The following is a 9606-nucleotide window of genomic DNA, read 5'->3' as shown; positions in this document are numbered from 1 at the left end:
CGAACATAGTTTAGACTAAGAGGCAGAAGCTTACTAATTTTGGAATTTAAGTGTGACGAAGTTTGCGGATGTCATGGGATGAACATTTCTTCATATTTGAGAGATTCAAGAACAGCAGGGCTCCGTGTTCACACGAGGTTTTCGTTTTAAAAATTCTCGTGTCCTTTGATTCGAATTTACCATTATTTCAAATTTTCGTGCGTAATTATAAAAATTCCAAAATTTAGAGATAACTGTTAACCCCTAATAAGTCTCTAAGTAATCAGTAAACACACAAACAACAAAGACTGGTGTTGTAAGGTTCTGATGTGACAAATCGTTTCGAATCGTGCAATCGTTTCGTTTCCTATTTTCCCCTACGACCCTTACTTCACACTAAATACAAATTGACATCACATGCCTTTCACTGGACAATAGGAGCAACTCGAGAAAAATTTATAATAAGATACATTCTACAAGCCAGACCAGATTAATCCTCGGCTTTTTTAACAAAAGAGGTTCCCTTTCTGCATACAATTTTATCAGAGTAGTGGACAAAAACAAAAAAATTGACTGACCTAAACAAAATTGTCTTTACAAATGGACCGACGATAATTATCAGTGTGTAAATTATACAACGACGTTAAGGCAGTTTCCACAAATCTTTCAAATTTTAATTTTAATTTAATTTCATGTTAATTAGGTTCCTAAGAAATGAGGTGCACTTGCCTAGTTAACCCTGTAATTTCTTCACACAAAAGACAGCATTAATAACACAGAAACCAAAAAGTCCAGAAGGGGTAAAACGAAGAATTCTAAATAATTATTACACTTAATTATGGGGCATTGTGACACATTTGCGAGCTAAAATAGGGATTTTTGCGGTCTAAAATACACTCGCGTGATTGTTCACGTATCTTTGTGAACTATGGTGAGAGCCGTGACTGGTTGTGATTTTTTTTTTCCAGTTTTTATTTTCTCGACGCCTCCCAAAATTGATAATAATAGTAATACCGTTCTGTTCTTGGGCATAAATATGTTTTGGGCCCTTCTCAGAGCTAATTCGAACCCTTGCCTAGCGGCTCGGGCAAAAATGACTTTGAGTGTGGCCCAAAACATATTGATTGTGACTTCCGCAGAAATCTTTGATCTTTATCCAGCATTGGGTACTTTTAGAATCTAGGAAAATAAGACTAGAAAGCTAAGGTGACATTTTTTTTACTTGATAAAACAAAAACTTATGATAGGGGAGAAAATTTGCAGTGTTGATGAGTTAGACTTGACAACGACACTTGTCGTAAAAGATGTAGGGGAAATTCTACTACATTGAGTTCTTTTTGATTGGTATTCTAACTACTTTAGATGGCGAACAATTATCCTTAGAATGTGCACTTATTAGTTGTTAAGAAAAACTTGCTGGAGTGATCGCAACTCGCCAGAATTGGTTAAAATCTTGCAGACTGATAAATCTATAATGATCGTAACATGGGGTTTTCTTACAACCTCAAGGTTTTACCTCACAATCGCATTTCAAATTGATATGCATGAACCTGAAAAAAGCTGCTTCCTTCTTCAAATCTCCGGCTTGTGGCTGAGATTTTGTGACGATAGTGAGTTCGGTAAAAGCTAAAAAAAACTGGTCCGTTTACACGCGAAAGCACCAACACTGAATAAGTGCAATGTTCTCCAGCGATTACTCGTTATTAGATAAGTCCATCCATTTACGACAGTACCAACACAGATTAACTGCAACGCTCTACAGTGATTCTTTTGCCATATACGACTCCTTCGTCAAGTCTTCCTTATAGAGAGCCTTCATTCAACTCTTTTTCGTCTTCCTGTTGATGATAAGAAGTTAAAACAAACGGCAATTCAGTGATCAACAAAATTTCATGTGAAGACATGGAAACTTTACATGATTTAGTGTCTATCACCAACAGTATATGTAAGACAGATAAGAGCAGATTTCCGTCTCTCATTCTTTCCGTACCAGTTTCAGAGAGTGTTTTGCTTTAAGAGAACTAAATTGTGCAGGGCTTATATATTTGTTTAGGTGGATTATCAGGCCAGATCCTAGCACAAATCTGTACGTTACAACAAAAAGTTTGCATTACTCCAGTCATCGATTTAAGCTCAGTATATTGTCACGTACCATACACGCGGATTTTAGTTTAACAGCCTCTAAGTGAACGTTCTGACATATTCCAGAGTGATTAACCCGAGAAGAAACGACTTCAATTTGATCACCAACTTACCGTGTTCTGTTGATCTTTGGCGGCAGATTCTAAAGAAGAGGACTGACTAAGTATTTTACTGTCGAGGAAAATGCTCGGGATGCTGGGACCAAAGAATATCTTTGTATTTGATGCAATGGAATTGAATTTGATCTGCTCCAGGTATTCAGGTGTGAGTTTTAGCTGCAGAGAAATGGAACACAACTGTATGTAAACTGGCTAAAAACAGTACACGAGAATTGCAACTTAGCTCGAGTTTCCTTTCAACTTTGAACAGCAATGGTAGTCAATTCTCTCAGCAAGACAACCTTTGGTCTCATGCACAAAAACACAAATATACTTAGAAGGAACATCCCGAGAGTGATCTTCAGCAAAAAAGGAATTAGTAAAGACGATGGCTACAACTGCCATAATACGAAAGGGTTGAAAAAGGAAAAATCTTTTCGGCAGCTCTGACCGCGTTTAATAAGTTTCCATCTCACCCCTGTGGTCATTTTTGCCCTAGCTGTAATCCTTGCTAAGTGTACCTACAAACAGTAGATGTAAACATCGGATTTACCTTGTTGGCCTCTGCGAGTTTAACTGCAGTGTAGAATTCAGCATCAGCTCTTGCCTTCATGCGAGCCAAATGGGCACCATCTACAGAGCAAAACAGCAAAGTGTACAAGATCTTCCTTAATAATTAAAGGGCCATTTCTCAAAAACTTTAGTTATAGTATCCCAAACTCTCCACTCCTCTTCTAAACTATAAAAAAAGTAACCATGACTATCGAAGATATAAGCAACAATTCTAAGCAGCCATCATTATTATTATTGATACTTCCTGGAAATAAATTTATAATATTTGTATGCTGGCCAACAGGATCAATATCTAATGTTGTGGTACCTCTTACAGCCGAGTCACATCAAAGATGCAACGTTGCTTGAAAAGAAATCAAGGAATTTGAAAGAACAATTAACAGTTAAAAAAAAATGAAAATAATAAGCCCATTTTACTGACAATGAAGTCCCACTAGTTGTACGTTCTTGTCATATGTTATTCATGACCAAAAATTCCCTCTACCTGATCAATTTTCAGAGCACTTGACAACAAGGATTGATAAAGTTATTTCCTATTTTAAATTCAAGAAACACAACCACTTGACACAGGAATATCCACAACTTACATACAATGAGGCAACAAACTCAAAAAACAATCAGAGACAAATAAAAACAACAACACCACAACCTACCCTCAATCTCTGACATTTTCCTAAGGCTCTCTTTTTCCATTATTTTCTGATCAAACTGAATCTTGGATACCTGAGCAGCCTTCTCAGCCTCTGAGTTATGGCAACAAATAGGAAATCAAAACCATTTGTAGGCAAAATATTGAAAGGAAAGTTAGCTGATTTGTGGAAATGCAATTTAAAAACCCTCATGGCATCCATTCTTGGAGTTGTTGCCTTTATCAGGTAGCCACTTTAAACATCATTGGTTAAGTTCGAACCCAAGAGAGGACATGACAATAGCTGCTACACAGCACAATAAGCCTGGATTTTGGTTATGAAAAAGGTTAAACAATTAACAATTGGTTCTTACATCAGCGTGCGTTCATAGAGATATGAAGCACGCGGGAAGTTTGGAGAGCATGAAAGAAGCGTAAGAGTTGTTTGAGGCATAGCCAAGAGCAACTCTAGCTTCTTGAGTGCTCTCCAAACTTCCCAGGTGCTTCATATCTCGATGAACACACAGCTGACGTATGAACCAATTGTTTTATAACATTTTCAACTCGATGGAGAATTTTTTTTTTGGAAGGATTTGTTAGCTGACGTACGAATATGGAGCACGCTCACGCATTGAATTTGATTAGACAAATTTACTAGCTATGTTATAACACCTGTTGAATAAGTAATTGTGTTGTGAGCTGATCCATCAAAAATTAGCGATTTTATCATTAATAACATTGAGTAACACCTTTCATTTAGATGGGAAAAATCTGTTTTACAGGTACAAAGAAACCATGCTGTATTATTTAAGTTATAATCTGTTCTTTTTTAAAAGAGAATTCAAATGTTTAATACCAATAACAGCTTTCTTGCGCTCTGTCTCTGCCTCTTTCTCAACCACTTTTTGTTTTTGTTGAGCAATTAACAGCTTGGTCTTCTCCCCTTCCCTACAAGTAAAAAGGAAATGTACAAGATTGAGATGCAGCTGAGTCATTGTGTCGTGTTTCTGGTGAAGGCACTTTACTCTAACAGGACCTCTATCCAATGCAGGGCATAAAATGGGTACTACAGGCAAACTTTCAGAGAAAGCTAATGAGATGCCTAAGAGTAAGATGCCGTGAACTAGCATCCCATCCTGGGGAGAAGTGAATTACAGCAGAAACCTAGATTATTCAAGCTCTGGCTAAACAGGCCACATGTAGGAAAAAAAAAGATGAACGGGTAACTTGACCCAAGTGCAAACTCTAACTTCTTTTGTGGGATTCTCCTTTGTTGTAAATAGGCCTTTCAATGACTTTGGTTTTGGCCTTACAACACTAAATCAAAGCCCTTTACAAAGATGCTATGTAATGCTCATTGCTTAAATATGGTCATCTTCATGAGAAAACAATTTACATAGTTTACATACTCCTGGGACAAATATGCACCGTCATTACTGATCATATGAATAAATGAGATTTAAGACATCTACTGTGAATTATGAGAAAAATTTCACAAGAAAAATCATTCTAAAGAGTAATCACTAACTTTTACTGACTTACATTGCTTCATAGTTACGCCTTATGCTCTCAGGTATCTTAGGCTTGGTAACTCTCACAGCCTAAAACAAAGACAAACATTAAGCTTATCCAATGTGATTTTAATTGGTTTTTAAGTTACAGTGAACATATGTCATAAAACAAATACTCCAATTTGCTTCTCCAAAGCAGGGTGTATAATGTATTGGTGCCATGGATCAGAGTACTTCAGTTTTCCATGCGGGGTTACCGTAACATTCAGTGATAAAAAATGATGACTATACTATAGGTATGATCATAATTATATCATTATTGTCAATGTCACTACTATCTTTAAACCAAATTCTCTAATTCTGACCTGAACTCTTAAACCAGGCGCCATGGCTAACAAATCTAACTGTAGGGCAGTACGCAGATTCTCATCAATTTGATCTGGTGACAAATACATAAGTAGTAAATAATGCACGGTAAAAACATTAACATGTGAACAAAAACACTGTCTGGAATAACCAAGACTGATATTAAAAATTAATTATTGATAAATTGTTTAATGAATAACTCTGTCAGTTAATCTTGTGAACTCACCAAAGAGATCTATGTAAACTTCTTGGAGGGTGTGTGCACTGCAAAACTGAAAGCATTGAAGTAAAAGTCAGAAATTTCTCTTTAAATTTGAATATATGAAGCTGGTAAAAGGTAAATGCTGCTATAAATGACCATCATTCTACCCTATTAAGCAAAGGCCTATAACTGGGTTGCTGAGATGGCCATCTCCATCAGGTACATGTAGCTGGCTGCAAAAATGTTGGAGCTTCTAGAAAAGAAGTACCATGCCTCTCAGTAGCCAGCCATACACTGACATACAGATTAAATAAACAGCTTCAAGCTCATATACTCCATATTAAGTTGTTTGCTCTATTTAAAACATGATTGACCTACAATTAAAGGAAACATATGAATAAGAATCACCTGGTTCAACTCATGATGTATCTTGTTAAATATCAGTGCTTTATCATAATCTGCTGTGTAATTTCTGACAATATCAAATACTGAAAAAAGAAAACATGAAAATGTGACAAAGTCAAAAGTGTATTTCCAAGCCATTTCTATTTTACATGAACTTTGAATTACCAATTGATAATAAGGGAATAACATGACTTTTTGAGGGAATATTGTTTATTTGCGCCCGCGTAGTGTCATTTGCGGCCCGAGCGCAAAGTGCGAGGACTGCAAATGACACTACAGGGTGCAAATAAACAATATTCCCGAAAAATGTCATGTCATTATCATTATTATCAATAAACAAGGCCAAATGATATCAAGAATGCAAGTTTTAATAATACAAGCTAAGTGAATGACGAATTCAAAGTCACTTCAAATCATCATGTAAGTGTTGATTGAACAAGCTATTAAAGAATCAACTCAGTCCAGTGAACTTATTGAAAATTACCGAAAAAATGCTTAAAATCGTCTATAAATGATAGGCATATCACAAAGTTAACCTTAAAACGATCCATCGGATGATGAAGCAAGAACCAATCAGCTGTAGGGCTGATAATGCATTAGCAGCCCGCTGTCAGTCTTTTGCGGCCCGCTGAGCATGTGTTTTGAAGAGGCCGATTTTCTATTTGGCCACGTATATTGATAATAATGATCAATACAAGTTTGTGTAAACTAACTTCTGACAGGGGGATTACATGACAACAATTTCTTAACCTGGGGTGACAAATTGTTTTTGAATTATACATTGGGCTCTTATTAAGCTGTTGCAAATTATTTTTCCTGTTCAAGAAAATAATTGTCACACTATGGCCATTTTGAGATTCTGCTTATAATTTTCCCCCCACAGGGGATAATTTTAGAGAAGGAAATGAGATAGTCCTTGATCAAACATGGCAAGCACATTGCTATAATGTAAGTTCAAAAAATTAATTTTTCACCTGATGAAGATTCAAGAATATTAACAACTTCAATACGATCAAAATAGATGACAACTCCTCCACTGCAACAAAAGTTCAAAGAGTCTCAAAAACTCATTTATATTACAGACTGAAAAAAAAAAACAACATAGAAACTGAAAGATAAATAATGTCCTTTTCAAACTGCTAGAAAAATTGTTTAATCAAAAACACTGAAACTCATTCCTGCCATTGATGGCATTAATAGGTGGACAGGTGCCTTTCCCACCAACCTTTCTCTATTCTTGACTTTCTAAAAAAAACTTTCAATTTTCAGTGGTTCAACATAAATCCCTGAATTTACCCTGAACTTGAATAGTTTTCTTTCACCTTATGTTGACTATGTACCTTCTGTACAAACCAAACACAACACTAACAGTTCAAACATCAAGTCATTTGGTTTGATCAAAAGAGTTTCTAAGCTGATATTTTGAGAGCTAGTCCTCCCTTATTTACCATGAACAAGGGCTAAAACTTGAAATGTCAGCTTAAAAACTCCTCATAGTGGCCAGTTTACTTTGTCAAATCAGTGGATAAAACCAAATCGCCTTATTATACTCCCCCACAAACCCAGCACCACAGTTTCTTTAGAAACGTACCTCCTTTAAACATTAAGTTATGTTCGCATATCATTTAACAATTCTACCAACCTTGTTCCACATGGGACATTTTTTACTTCATCAGTCTGCAGAGTAGTCTGCACTGAGCGGAACATTGTTAAGAATGGAATCATAATGTGATATCCTGGTCCACTGGTTGATGATAGCAATGCACCACCCTATGAGACAAATAGTAACAGAGGAGTCATGAAATGGCAATAAATTTAGTTATATCCAAATGATACTCTCTACCTTAATTAGCAGATGCCATATTAACACTAGCACTAAGTGGACTAAAGGTTCTTATTTTTGTCCATTTAGTTTTAACTGTACATGCATGTACACTGGTTGTGTCATGCAGAGCCAATACAGGCATTAAGTATTGAAAAACTTAATAAAATATATAAAGGTCTTTTTTTCTTGCCTGAAGTGTTGCTTGAGTTGTTCTTGTCTTAAATTAGCAATTTTAAGCCATTTGAGAAATTTCTCCATTCATAACTAGGAAAGATGATAAGCTTGTCATATCCCTTAATGGAGAAATTTCTCAAATAGCTTGAAATTGCTGACTAAGCATGAGAACAGCATAATCAACACTTCAAGCAAGTAAAAACACTTTAAATTATTTTTATGAAGTTTTTTGTACTAAGTGCTTGTATGGGTTTCCAATGAGCATTTGAGGAATTATTGAACTCACTCGATAATAAACTCCAACATGACCTACAATAAGGTAAAAGCAAATAATTAGTGAGGTTTTACAGAATATCACTAGTCACAATGATGCCTGCCTTTAAAAATATCACCAAAACACAGTATTCTTTCAAAATTTTCCATGCTTATCAATATGGAATCATCTAATGAAGACATAAATGTTTTGGAAGGGGACACTTTGGGTTATCAATTCGGCACTGAGAAACACTCTTGAGAATTTCCATGTTTTTTCGCATCTCTGTATGATCCTTCAACCTCCTCTAAATATCAAAAGGCTCTAAAAACACAATGTATGGTACACACTATATTCTCTACCACCAATTTGCCAGATTTTATGCAGATTAAATGCATGAATATTAATTTTTTTTGTTGGCACATTTGATATTCATGAATTTACCTATATTGTTTATTACACTCTCATTACTGGTTAAAGCCCTTAGCTACCAGGTATTACATAGGGAAGTTCTTCTTACAATAACAATACAATGTCACGAAGAGAGATAATGAGATTAATGATAAAATATCTGCTGTGAAACATCAGTTGATTTCACACCAAACTCTCAGAGTTGAGATTATGAGGAATGTATGAAGGACAACACAGTAAACTGGTATGAAAATATAATAAAAGAGCAAGGGTTAACACCACCATTGTCTCATTCTTTAAAATTGCATGCTACGTGCTTAGCTCTGCTTTCTTTGTTTCATTTCTACTTATTAATTCATAGACGCTGGCAAACCACCTGCATTGTTAGCTTAAGCTTGTGAATAATAATTAATTTCCCTCTGGAATTACAGCAAATTTTAAAATTATACTCTGTTAGCTTATAGAATTCGCACTCAGTCAGCTAAGAGAAGACGGGAGGGTAAAGCTAATCTTCACTGCATTTTTCGTTAAGCATTAGAATAAAACTCTCAGCTGTAGAGGAAACGAGTCGGAATGATAAGATACTTTAGCGTCTCTCCTGCAGCTCTTACGATACGGTATCATTATTAGCTAAGAAAGTACATCATTGATATGCGCCACTTCAACCAAAAAAAGGGGAAATTAATCTCTTAGAAGTACATAATTTCCTCACAATAGCAATTCTTTCGGGCCTTCAAAGAAAACGTGCTGATTCCAAATGAGGCTTCTTGAAAAAGCAAAACGAAACTGGACAAAATCATGTGAAATGCATTTTTCAATGCAACCAAAATCTCTGGTTTTTATGTTTCGAACTCTTCTCTCACCTTCATCTATTTTATGGACGGAGAAATTGAACAACATTGCAGCCAGTCCTAGGATTATTCCAGTGACAACTGCGGCGGCCATTGTGAAAGCAGAAGGAAAGAATTCCCGTGATGCTATGCAGAGTGAAGGTGTCTAACGCGGTACTAGTCCTCTCGCGACATTTCAAGCCTCAGGC

The 9606-nt window shown here is 35.9% G+C and overlaps 1 protein-coding gene across 1 annotated transcript; it reads right to left on the bottom strand.

The window, feature by feature from the left end:
- Positions 1 to 631: 631 nt before the first annotated feature.
- On the bottom strand, positions 632 to 9562 carry LOC131771556 (erlin-1). The gene is made up of 13 exons (XM_059087366.2): positions 9431 to 9562; positions 8190 to 8212; positions 7547 to 7674; positions 6879 to 6940; positions 5908 to 5987; positions 5524 to 5569; positions 5297 to 5370; positions 4963 to 5021; positions 4277 to 4368; positions 3446 to 3535; positions 2773 to 2852; positions 2235 to 2396; positions 632 to 1817 (listed from the first exon to the last, which is right to left on the bottom strand). The coding sequence occupies exons 1-13, from the start codon at positions 9510 to 9512 to the stop codon at positions 1782 to 1784; spliced, it is 1014 nt and encodes a 337-aa protein (XP_058943349.2). The 5' UTR covers positions 9513 to 9562; the 3' UTR covers positions 632 to 1781.
- Positions 9563 to 9606: the final 44 nt, after the last annotated feature.

This window comes from Pocillopora verrucosa, chromosome 1 (assembly GCF_036669915.1).
Source record: "Pocillopora verrucosa isolate sample1 chromosome 1, ASM3666991v2, whole genome shotgun sequence".
Classification (NCBI taxonomy): Eukaryota; Metazoa; Cnidaria; class Anthozoa; order Scleractinia; family Pocilloporidae; genus Pocillopora; species Pocillopora verrucosa.
This window is presented reverse-complemented; position numbering and strand designations above follow the sequence as displayed.

Coding starts and splice junctions, on each gene's coding strand:
- LOC131771556 (XM_059087366.2), bottom strand. CDS start 9,512: ATGGCCGCCGCAGTTGTCACTGGAATAATCCTAGGACTGGCTGCAATG. Junction 7,675..8,189: donor ATGTTGGAGTTTATTATCGA/GTGAGTTCAATA, acceptor TTTGTCTCATAG/GGTGGTGCATTGCTATCATC. Junction 5,570..5,907: donor TACATCATGAGTTGAACCAG/GTGATTCTTATT, acceptor CAATGCTTTCAG/TTTTGCAGTGCACACACCCT.